Source organism: Macrobrachium rosenbergii, chromosome 49 (assembly GCF_040412425.1).
Source record: "Macrobrachium rosenbergii isolate ZJJX-2024 chromosome 49, ASM4041242v1, whole genome shotgun sequence".
NCBI lineage: Eukaryota > Metazoa > Arthropoda > Malacostraca > Decapoda > Palaemonidae > Macrobrachium > Macrobrachium rosenbergii.
Window position 1 is genome coordinate 26,218,556 of NC_089789.1, and position 12,904 is coordinate 26,231,459.

Consider the following 12,904-nt stretch of genomic DNA (forward strand, 5'->3'; position numbering starts at 1 on the left):
ACTAATTTATTAATCTGGGGAGTGAACCCTAATATTTATAAAGAAAGAATTTAACTTTATTAAATATTACGATTGGATATAAACTGTAGCGATGTGATTAGGCAATTTCCGGATTTTGTGATTATATGTGACGAAGCTGGAACAAATATGTTTTATTGAAAAGTGGTTTTATTCTGTAGATCTGGTAAAATCTAAGAGAAAATACCTAGTCAAGAATGTGAATTTTTTCTATAAAGTGACGAGGAAAACAATTTACCTCATGTAATGATGGAGCCAAGAAAAGGGAGATTATTAGTGTTTTCATCTTCAAATAAAAATTTCATGCGTTTATGAGAAATTAAATCTACAAGAAATACATCCACAAATTGCCAGCATGACATCGAAATTCTGTAGATCAGTTGTGTTGTACGTCACCAAACATTGGTCTCCCAGCTATCTATAATAATAAAATCCGAGTGGATCTTGTTTTGGGGCGGGGTAGGTAGGGAATTGGGAGGGTAAGGGAGACATGACATATCTACCCTCCTCCTGCAAGCCTGTTTGTCCGGCCCGGATGGGAGCGTGGTAGGTAGGGGATCGGGAGGGTAGGGGAGACATGACATATCCACGCTCCTACTGCAAACCTGTTTATCCGCCCCTGGTGGGGACGGGGCAGGCAGGGGATCGGGAGTGTAGGGGAGACATGACACATCCACCCTCCTCCTGCAAACCTGTTTATCCGCCCCGGGTGGGGACGGGGCAGGTAGGGGATCGGGAGGGTAGGGGAGCATGACACATCCACCCTCCTCCTGCATACCTGTTTGTCCACCCCGGGTGGGAATGGGGCAGGTATATATATCAGGAGGGTAGGAGAGACATGACATATATGTATGTATCAAGTTCGTCTGGAATATATATATATATATATATATATATATATATATATATATATATATATATATATATATATATATATATATATATATATATATATATATATATATATATATATATATATATATATATATATATATATATATATTATTTATATATATATATATATATATATAATTATAAATTATATATATATCTTGCTTTCTAATGTAAACACAGGATATTCTGTTGCTGCGTTGGACACGTCCTCGAAAATTTCTGTGGTGCTCATGTTGGTTGAATCCTTCATAACCAGTGATTTTAAACATGTACGGGTGGTCTCAACACGCGTCACAATCATTACCCGAAGCTGCCATTTAAACAGCTGCAAGTGAAGTTTAAGGTGTTAGGTCATTAATTAATAATTTTAGCGTACATTCTCTACAAACAACTTCTGTAGAAGCATTCACTAGGTAACAACTGAATATTTCACTGAAGGAATTTAATGGTAGGGGGTTGTCATGCTTGTGAATATTTCGGTAGCCTATATAGGCACCAGTGTCGTTAGCTAAAAGGGGCGGGGGGATGCGGTTCGCCCGGGCAGCACTGTCCGAGCCGGGGAGGGGGAGCGCGGCACTCTGGCATTGGCATCTTTTGAGCAGGTCCGGTCTGCCATAATTCTAGATTTTCTAGCATATTTCGTCTGATCGGAACACTGAACAGCCATATATCGACTCTGCTGTTGGACAGTAAGCGATTTTTGACACCGGCAACCCGAGTTAAAATGACGTAGGCGTAGTCGATGTAGTGGCCTCATGTAAATAGTTGCTGCGATGATTTAGGCACTAACATTTTGAGTAAGGATGAGCTAAGTCCAGTTCACATTCAAGTTGTTGAATGTGAACTGGATGATAAGCTCGATGATGTTTGTAAGGAAACCTTTTCTCTAAAAGACGAAGTTTTATGTCGTTATGTTCGTCATAAGTCAGTCTGAAAAGAGAAGATTATCAAACAACTAGTAATCCCGTGGAAGCTTCGCAAATTAATTTTGAAATTAGCGCATGATGATCACGGACATCAGGTGTAAAAAAACCTTCAAGTGTAAAAGTAGGATGAGAAATGACGTGAAAAGATATGTTCTAAGTTGTTATGAATGTCAAACGGCTGGTAAACCTAACCAAGTAATCCCCTGGGCCGGGGCTCCCTTACGCAATATTCCATCGATAGGTGAACCTTTTGAGAACGTTGTTATTGATATGGCCGGACCTTTGCCTAGAGGTAAGGGAGGGAATATCTATTAACAATCACTGATAGACTAAGCCGTTATCCAGAAGCATTCCCAGTAAGAAGGTGTAATGCAAAAACCGTAGTTAATCGCTTGTTGAGCTATTTTTCTAAGTTGGTCTTCCTCGCGTCGTACAAAGTGAGAATGGCAGTAATTTTGTGTCTAAGTATTTCAGGGACAAGATGAAAGCATTAGGTATCGAACTTGCAGCTTCCACACCTTATCATCCCGATGTGTTCAAGAATTTCAAGGTATTTAACCCTAGCTTAGAAAAAAAAAACTCTAGGAAATACGTTTTGGAGAATTATCCTGAAACTCTTAACGATAAATTGGGTCTAACTAATCTTTTAGGAATTTACAGCATGATATTGAGTTAAAGGACACAAAACCCATTAGACAAAGTCCATATCGTCTGAGCCCAGAGAAAGCATTCAGAATCGGTAAGAAAAGAAATTACGTATATGCTAGATAATGATTTGATAGTTCCTAGCAAGAATAAATGAAGTTCTCCGGTAGCTCTGGTGAAAAAGGAAGATGGATCAGATAGGCTGTGCATTGATTTCAGAAAAGTATACAGTGTAACTAAGCAAAGTAATTCCCCTACCCAGGATTGACGATTGCTTACGTATAATCGGAAATGCCAGTTTCAGTTCCAAACTTGATTTGGCCAAAGGTTATTGGCTAGTACCTCTAAGATTAGTGAACAGGCTCGGAAAATATCTGCTTTTACAACACCGTTCGGTAGTTACAAACCCAGTGTTATGGTTTTTGGTTTAAAGAACGCAGCCAGTACTTTCCAAAGTTTAATGAGTAAAGTTTTAAATGGCATCGACAACTGTGTCGTATATTTAGATGATCTTTTGATATTCTGATGGAAAACCTCTATCACTCACTCAGGTCATAAAATGGGTCTTGGAAAGATTTGTCCAAAAGATGGGAACACAGAAGTTTTGATCAATTAACCAATCCCAGCAACTAAGAGCAGGCCATGAGATTTCTCGGAATGGTTTCATATTTCCGTAGATTTGTGCCCAATTTTTCAGAAGTAAGTGTTCCCATAACTAACCTGTTTAAGAAGGGACGTAGTTTCGTATTTGGTGGCGAGCGTATAGAACCTTTCAACAAATGAAAGGCCGTAATGATTCACTATTGATACCTGATTTTAGCAGGGAATTTAATTTAGCGATCGATGCCAGTGACATTGGTGTAGGAGGAGTCTTATCGCAGGAAGTGAACGGGATGAAGCACCCAGTCGCTTATTATTCGAAGAAGCTGAAAAAACCCAGCAAAATTATTCAACTATTGAGAAGGAACTGTTTGGTTTAGTTTCAGCCTTGCAACACTTTGAGATTTATGCACATAGTGGGCCTGTTTTAACTGTATAGTTTATATGGAGAGATTTAAGAACCAGAATGAACGTCTCTTCCTATTGACCCTATAATTACAAGATTATTATCTGGAAATAGACCATATAAAGGGGAAGAGTAATGTCATAGCTGATAGCCTCTCCAGAGATTTGTTAGGTTGAGAGAACCGTTCCACTTCTCTCTCTCTTCGTTTTGCACAGACTGGGCAAGAGCCATTGTTCTATTTTTATTTTTTTGCTATATTTAAATCATTTGAGAGTTGGCGATGAATTGTGATGATAATGAATTTTTTTTTTTCACAACAATTAGATGTTTCCTCTCCAGTGAGTTCAAGTACCCGACATCACTGAAACCAAAGGTGAAAGTTTGGTGTTGAGCTCTGACTAGCCATACCTTTAGTAGATGTTTTTAAACTTTCTCCCCTCTCCACAGTATCCTTGCAAATTGTGTTCAGTAAGGATATTTAGGCTAGACAGCATGCTTATTCAAACGTGACTGAGTAACTGAGTAATGGTGAGTCTTCAATGAAATGCTCGATTCATGACCCTGTACAAGTTTTAAGTTTCTCCATTTGCCAAGCGTCAATAAGAATTATTTGATATTGGAATGGATTTTATTGGGATCGTTAACATCAGTGTGGGGGTATGATTACAAATGAGGTAAGAATACTTTGTCCATGTAACTAGTTCTCAAATATTCCCCTTTTCATGCCATTAATACCCCTAAGGATGAAAAGGTGTAGACTTTAAACCATTTCAAGTTGATGACTTCGCCAGAGTATGAGTGGGGTTGGGGACCTCCACTCCCCACAGGTAATACTCGGGCTCCTGGCAAGAGAATAGTTCACTGGTCAGATAGAATTCTGCACCCAAAGTCCGCATCAGTGGTGAAGTCTCCGTGTTGTTATTTTTCCATCTTCCCTGACTTCTTCCAGAATATTCTCTTGCCTTTTTCCAGGATATTTTCAATCTTTCTTGTCTTTCAAGACACTCAAACCCTTTACTTTTCACAAGATAGTTATTTGTTATATGATTAGTTAACAAATTTGGTATTAGAAGACAATGATGCGAGAAAGTGGTGCCACTTCTTTGCCTAATCAAATTTTTGTTTCGCTTACAATGCTATATAGTGAGAAAACTGATTTTTGGAATTAAATTTCCTCACTAGTTTAACTTTTTCCCAAAAAAATGTAATCAGAAGTTTGATCACTGTATTTATACCGTGGCAGTGACATATTTTGCTAAATTATTTCACCTCCAAAGCCTGTCATTAACTAGGCCTGTTTTTGACTGCTCAAATATCTTGTTTTCCACACCAATATGTGGTTGAGGTAGGGCATCTTTTGACCGAGATAAGGAAAGTATTAGTTCTTTAGTTTCTTTTATTCTACACGGTCAAGACAGATTTTTAGATGATGAATTGGCATAGCATGGAATTTAATGAAAATTGACCATTTAACTTCGAGAAAGGAGAGGCTGGCCAACACTCTTACTCGTCAAAGTTCACCTGCCTGTTATGAACGGGTAAGGGGAACGGTTTTGTGAGCAATACCATGCTGAAAGATGTTGGGTTAGATTTATTTGTGAGTACATCATACGCTCTTCGGAGGACAGCAGTAAATAAGAAAACCTCTATTACAAAGACAGTTGTTCTTGCCCTAACTTACATAACCAACAGGATAGATTTTTTAATCTGCAGGTTATAGAATCTGTTTTATCTTAATCCTTTAAACTTGTTAGTACTCAGAATTCTTGAGGAAGTAAAGTTTCCTTGGCAATAAATGATTTTGCAGTGCTTATTAAACAGTTAATAACATTTTTTATTTAATTTTTTTTTTTTTTGCCATTAAACTGTCAATTTTGCTGTATTCCTCATCCCGCTGTCTTTCATACAAGGGTGATGACTGGCTAACCCACGACGTTGCCAAAAACGTGTAATTGTAATGGAGTTTGAGGATTACTTGAATGACTCCTCAGTCGGGTGAAAGTGCAGTGCATTGTGGTGTGACGTCAATATTAAAAAAATTTCCAGTCCCGTCGGCCTCTTTTTCAGTTACTTCCATTGACTGACTTTTCACCCGTCTCTTATAGTCTCTTCCTAATCAGCTGCCTGACCTGTTATGTGGAAAAATTGACATGGTTCTATATTTCCTTCTTATTCGAAAGGGGAACTGAAAGTGACTTCATTTTATGGAAATTTTCTGTCCTTCCCTAGTTGCAATATTTAGTGGAATTTACTGACTGCAGGAAGACAGCAACAACTGTCACATTTTCAGGTAATTTAAAATTAACTTGGAACAGTGTAGGCACCTAACGAAGAGAGAGCAATTTGTTACTGAGGAAAATTGCCATCATTCTCAACAGTTTTCTTATGTAGTGAATGGTATTTAAAGTCGGCCGTAACTTTGATACTTTCTCCACGGGTCAAGTGAATTTTATAAAGCCCAGTGTTACTCTGAAATACTAGAAAACATTAAACTTTGACATTTTACTTTCATTACAAAATTTACTTGATATTTCGAAATAAAATTGTGTTGTGGTTGGTAGGTACCAAAGTCACGTTAACCCACATTTCTATAGCAGTTAGAAAACTAGTGGTATCTCTTTTGTTATATTTATTCATATATCATGAAACCAATTATAAAAGTTCTCAGATCTTTCCTTTTACAGTTTAATATTAACTATTCTGTAATATTAGGAGACTATCACATCACTTTACGCGAATGAAAAGACATACTGCAATCAACGTGAAAATAAAACTGAAATAACATTCATCTAGTTATTTGTAGACATGGCAATGAAGTTCATATTGGATTGACTTGCGCCATTACCCCTGCGATGATCATTTCTAGAAACGTATATTTTCCAAAAAAAAAAAAAAAAAAAGCAACATTTATGCACGCTTCGTCTGCAGTTTCTAAGGAGACTGGTAGCCTAAGGTTTCAAGCTGTAGTTGCCGGTTTAGTGGTATGACAAGAATCGCCGGAAGTGGTCGACAACGTAGTTGCTGAAGCACTTGTAGGGGTTGTTGTTGTGACTGTTGTAGTTGAGGGTTTTGTGGTAGTATCAGTGTGACACTGCTGTGTGCTGGTGTTTGAAGTAGAGACTGTTGTTGGGGTGGTTGTTGTTGTTGTTGACGCTGCAGTTGAAAGTGAAGTTGTCTGTTCTGTTACTGATGATGCTGTGGTTGAAGCTGATGTAGTTGTTGCTGTTGAAGCTGATGTAGCAGTAGTTGTTGCTGTTGATGTTGTGGTTGAAGCTGATGTGGCAGTAGTTATTGGTGTTGATGCTGTGGTTGAAGCTGATGTAGTTGTTGCTGGTGATGCTGCGGTTGAAGCCGATGTTGTTGCTGTTGATGCTGTGGTTGAAGCTGATGTGGCAGTAGTTGTTGGTGTTGACGCTGTGGTTGAAGCTGCTGTGGCAGTAGTTGTTGCTGGTGATGCTGTGGTTGAAACTGGTGTGGTTGTTGCTGTTGATGCTGTGGTTGAAGCTGATGAAGTTGTTCCTAATGATGCTGTTGTTGAAGCTGATGTAGTTGGGACTGTTGTTGATGCTGTGGTTGAAGTTGATGTAGTTGTTTCTGTTGATGCTGTGGTTGAAGCTGATGTTGTTCTAACTGATGCTGTTGTTGATGCTGCGGTTGAAGCTGATGTAGTTCCTGGGACTGATTGGCAGTTGATGCTGTGGTTGAAGCTGATGTAGTTGTTTGGTGATGCTGGTTGATGCTGTGGATGCTGTGGCTGAAGCTGATGTTGTTGCCTGTTGACACTTGTTGCTGTTGATGCTTGGTTGAAGCCATGTGGCAGTATTGCTGCTGGTGATGCTGTGGTTGAAGCCTGTTGTTCCTGTTGATGCTGCGGTTGAAGCTGATGTAGTTCCTGTTGATGCTGTGGTTGAAGCTGATGTGGCAGTAGTTGTTGGTGTTGATGCTGTGGTTGAAGCTGATGTGGCAGTAGTTGTTGCTGGTGATGCTGTGGTTGAAGCCGATGTTGTTGCTGTTGATGCTATGGTTGAAGCTGATGTGGCAGTAGTTGTTGGTGGTGATGCTGTGGTTGAAGCCGATGTTGTTGCTGTTGATGCTGTGGTTGAAGCTGATGTGGCAGCATGCTTGGTTGAAGTGTTGATGCTGTGGTTGAAGCTGATGTGGCAGCAGTTGTTGGTGTTGATGCTGTGGTTGAAGCTGATGTGGTTGTTGCTGTTGATGCTGTGGTTGAAGCTGATGAAGTTGCTCCTAATGATGCTGTGGTTGAAGCTGATGTGGTTGGGACTGTGGTTGAAGCTGATGTAGTTGTTTCTGTTGATGCTGTGGTTGAAGCTGATGTTGTTGCTGCTGATGGTGTGGTTGAAGCCAACATAGTTGTTCCTGTTGATGCTGCGGTTGAAGCTGATGTTCCTGTTGATGCTGTGGTTGAAGCTGATGTTGTTCCTGTTGATGTTGTTGTTGAAGCTGATGTTGTTCCTGTTGATGCAGTGGTTGAAGTTGTTGTTGTTGGGACTGTTGCTGTTGACAATGTGGTTGAAGCCAATGTAGTTGTTTCTGGTGATGCTGTTGAAGCTGATGTTGTTGGGACTGTTGATGATGCTGTGGTTGAACTTGAAGTAGTGGTTTCTGTTGAAGCTGAATTAGTTGTTGCTGTTGATGCTGTGGTTGAAGCTGATGATGTTGGGACTGTTGTTGATGCTGTGGTTGAACTTGTAGTGGTTTCTGTTGATGCTGTAGTTGAACTTGAAGTGGTGGTTTCTGTTGATGCTGTGGTTGAAGCTGAAGTAGTTGTTGCTGTTGATGCTGTGGCTGAGGCTGATGTTGGGACTGTTGTTGATGCTGTGGTTGAACTTGAAGTAGTGGTTTCTGTTGATGCTGTGGTTGAAGCTGATGATGTAGGGACTGTTGTCGATGCTGTGGTTGACGATGATGATGTTGGGATTGTTGTTGATGTTGTGGCTAAAGCTAAAGTAGTTGTTGCCGTTGATGCTGTAGTTGAAGCTGATGATGCTGGGACTGTTGTTGATGTTGTGGTTGAAGCTGATGATGTTGGGACTGTTACTGATGCTGTGGTTGAACTTGAAGTAGTGGTTTCTGTTGATGCTGTGGTTGAACTTGAAGTAGTGGTTTCTGTTGATGCTGTGGTTGAACTTGAAGTAGTGGTTTCTGTTGATGCTGTGGTTGAAGCTGAATTAGTTGTTGCTGTGGTTGAAACTGATGATGTTGGGACTGTTGTTGAATCTGTGGTTGAACTTGAAATAGTTTTATCTGTTGATACTGTGGTTGAACTTGTAGTGGTTTCTGTTGAAGCTGAAGCAGTTGTTGCTGTGGTTGAACTTGGAGTGGTTTCTGTTGATGCTGTGGTTGAAGCTGATGATGTTGGGACTGTTGTTGATGCTGTGGTTGAAGTTGTTGATGTTGGGACTGTTGTTGATGCTGTGGTTGAAGCTGATGTTGTTGGGACTGTTGTTGATGCTGTGGTTGAAGTTGATGATGTTGGGACTGTTGTTGATGCTGTGGTTGAAGTTGATGTTGTTGGGACTGTTGTTGTTGATGCTGTGGTTGAACTTGTAGTGGTGGTTTCTGTTGATGCTGTAGTTGAGGGCGATGAGCTAGTGGTGGTTGGCTGAGTTGTTGTTGTGGTTGTTGTTGTTGATGTTACAGTTGTAGTTGTTGTCGTTACTGTTGGAGAACATGAAGGTGTGTTAAATATCCAAAATAAAGCTATATATATATATTATATATATACATATATATATATACATATATATATACATATATATATACATATATATACACATATATATATATATATATATATATATAAATATATATATATATATACATATATATACACATATATATATACATATATATATATTATATATATACATATAGATATATATACATATAGATATATATATACATATAGATATAAATATACATATAGATATATATATACATATAGATATATATATACATATAGATATATATATATACATATAGATATATATATATACATATAGATATATATATATACATATAGAGATATATATATACATATAGATATATATATATACATATAGATATATATATATACATATATATATATATATATATATACATATAGATATATATATATATACATATAGATATATATATATACATATAGATATATATATATACATATAGATATATATATATACATATAGATATATATATACATATAGATATATATATACATATAGATATATATATATATACATATAGATATATATATATACATATAGATATATATATATATATATATATAGATATATATAGATATATATACATATACATATATATATATATATATATATATATATATATATATATACATATAGATATATATATATACATATAGATATATATATATACATAGATATATATACATATAGATATATATATATACATATAGATATATATATACATATAGATATATATATATACGTATAGATATATATATATACATATAGATATATATATACATATAGATATAGATAGATATATAGATAGATATAGATCTTATATAGATATAGATCTTATATAGATCTATATAGATCTTATATATATAGATCTATATATATATAGATCTATAGATCTATATATATATATATATATATATATATATATATATATATATATATATATATATATATATATATATATATATATATATATAAAACTCTTTTGGTACCACATGTACGGAAGAAGCCTTATTGTGGAAGAGATAAATGGGGCAATTAAAGATTTCTTCTATATTTACCGGAAACAGATTTATAGATCTTTATTTGCTAATTCTTTCATAAGCTTCGATAAGTACTGTTTCCAGTTTTGTACTGGTGGTTAATTAGTAATAATTAGTAAATTCAGGAGAAGATTAACATAGGGATTATTTTGCCTGTTTCTTTTTACAAACGGTATAAATATTTGAGGTATTCTTAGTGTTTTCTGTCCAAAAATCACTTATAAACTTAATGCCATCCTTTATGTTAAGAATTAAAATTCATTGCTTTATTTATCGGTCAATTTTCGGTTTTGCACATGATCAATTTGCTGAAGGGCAGGCGGAAGGAAAAATACACAACAGACGATTCACTTACTTGCGCAATTGCATGCTGTTGTTGTTCGGGGTTCAAGATAACTCGCTCCAGTCGTTACTTTCACACAGACGAGTCTGACGCAGTTTTCGTCAATTCTGGCGACTATCGCTCCGCCCCAAACTACATTGTCGTTGAACTGGCACTGGTTGTTCGACACGGCCCTTGACTCAGGAGAGAGAGGACTCGTGTCAATGGCTCGAGCCACAGACCCATACATATGCTCCACGAAAGCTTTCTTCTTTCTTGCTGGAGTACAAGCGCAGCCGCTTAATGGAAGAAGCTCTATCTGTGGACCAGCTGCATACCATTTGCATTTTACCTCAGCACAGTTCGCGGGAATAGACTGGATTGTCTGTTGAGGAAAGGATTTGCGCTTTCAGTATTCCAAAATTTGCCTCGAGGAATATTTTTGTTACCCTCGCTAGTATTTCTACACGATATGTGTTGGTATACGGAGATGAATCATGGTGTGAAAATGAAAAGCTGTTGTTGATTAGAGAATGAAGCCTTAGTCAGGAGAAAATATGAGGGGTCAGGCAGCAGGGTAGAGTGAGAAATCATACCAAAAGGGGAATGGCGAAGTTCCGCAAGTAGACGAAAGAGGAGTGTGAGGGTTTCGGCTGGGCTCCTAAGGACACCAGAAAAGCTAAAAGGCCCAGGCCTGTTGCAATGAGAACTAGGACAGGGATCCGGAGATGAGTGGAGATTTGTGGGAAATTAAGCACAGATGAAACATGAATGGCGGAAATTCATAGAGGCTGTGTCATATACACTACGCATGTGTGTGTTGGCATGAGATTTGTTAGGTATGATAAATTCGCATCACTGAAATAATGATTGCTGTATAGAATTGCAAATAACACTGGATTTTCGTACACCGGTTTAAGATATTCGAGCTTTCTAAAATTGGCCATGTTCGTTTTGGAGATAAAATAATCGTTAATTTGATAAAAGTCAGTCTTTCCTTTCATAATCCTCAAGTTATTCGACTTTGAGATTTAACTTAAGTATTAAATCTGCATGTGGCAATTTTATCATACCCACGTATTTTGCTCTGAAGAGAGTTAGCGAATTCACAGTTTGAATTAACGAAAATTTGCAGTCTTGAGTTTGAAACAAAAGAAACAAATTATGGAAGTAGCTTTAGAAGCAATTTCATAACTACAGTGAAGGCACTCTCTTGGTTATTGTACTTGCCTGTCCTCCCCAGTAAATTTTGCCATTGTAGTCACAAGTGTTTGCACGCAGATGCGCTGCCCGGGTCCATTCTGTAAAGAATATAAATAAAAAAATTTACGGATGCAGAGGAGTGCAAACGTCATTTTTAAACATCGTGTAATTCGAACCCAGTGAATGCTGTGTCACTTTTTATCATGCTATCCGACAAAGCTTGAATATTGCCGTCAGTGCACCTTCCACGGTGCACTGTACCGTAGGCATAACTAAAGGTTCTTTGCGGCGTCCCTTCGGCCCTAGGCACAACCCCTTTCATTCCTTTTACTGTACCTCCATTCATAATTTCTCTTCATGTTGCTATCCATCCTCTCCTAACATCGTTTCACAGTGCAGCTTTGAGGTTTTCCTCCTGTTACACCTGTCAAACCTTTCTACTCTCAATTTCCCTTTCAGCTCTAAATGACCTCATAGGTCCCAGCGCTTGGCCTTTGGCCGAAATTCTATATTCCATTCCATTCCAATTTTACACTTTAAAACTTCTTCCCTTCAGACGGCATTGCTAATTCTTTTCGCCTTTACTCCAGAGTATTAGAGAGATCATCGTCTACAGTATCCTGTGACCTTTCTTTTCGTATCATTTTTCATTTCCTATTTCCTTTCTCTAACTGTTTATTTAATTGTCATATACCCTTTCTTTTTCTGTCTTCAGTTCCCTGTAATTTTTCTCTTCCCTTTGTTTTCGGTTTCAGTAACCTTTTTCTTCCTGCCAATTTCAGTTTCCTACACCTTTCTACTCATGTGTTCAGTTTTCTGTAAGATTTTCCTGTTGTTCTCAGTTTCCTATAACCTTACTCCTCCTGTTGTTCTCAGTTTCCTATACCATCATTCTTCCATAAGGTTTCAGAATTCTAACACTCTCATCCTGACCCTAGAACCCCATTCCTTCTGTTGCCATAGTCTCTCTTTTCTTAATGGTTCCTGGGCCCTGTAACTTTCTATAGGTCCGCCAGGTTTACTGTTTAATCTGTAACCTTTCTCTACCTATTTTCCGTTTCCTAATCTTGCTTCCCCTGTTCTCTCCACTTTCCCTGTAACCT

The 12,904-nt window shown here is 37.6% G+C and overlaps 2 protein-coding genes across 2 annotated transcripts; one reads left to right on the plus strand and one right to left on the minus strand.

The window, feature by feature from the left end:
- Positions 1-6,584: 6,584 nt before the first annotated feature.
- LOC136831992 (uncharacterized) lies at positions 6,585-7,205 on the plus strand (the record flags this gene model as incomplete). The annotated part of the gene is made up of 1 exon (XM_067092474.1): positions 6,585-7,205. A coding segment is annotated over one exon (621 nt), but the record flags the coding sequence as incomplete, so codon positions are not given.
- Positions 7,206-7,507: 302 nt separating this feature from the next.
- On the minus strand, positions 7,508-12,147 carry LOC136831993 (uncharacterized). Its single transcript, XM_067092475.1, has 4 exons — positions 12,138-12,147; positions 11,829-11,899; positions 10,632-10,983; positions 7,508-9,168 (listed from the first exon to the last, which is right to left on the minus strand). The coding sequence occupies exons 1-4, from the start codon at positions 12,145-12,147 to the stop codon at positions 7,508-7,510; spliced, it is 2,094 nt and encodes a 697-aa protein (XP_066948576.1).
- Positions 12,148-12,904: the final 757 nt, after the last annotated feature.

Excerpts from the sequence above, each read along its gene's own strand:
- LOC136831993 (XM_067092475.1), bottom strand. Across the intron at positions 10,984-11,828 it reads AAATTTACTGGGGAGGACAG|ACAATCCAGTCTATTCCCGC; the intron begins GCAAGTACAATA and ends TTTCCTCAACAG. Across the intron at positions 9,169-10,631 it reads AACAGCATGCAATTGCGCAA|TAACGACAACAACTACAACT; the intron begins GTAAGTGAATCG and ends GTTCTCCAACAG.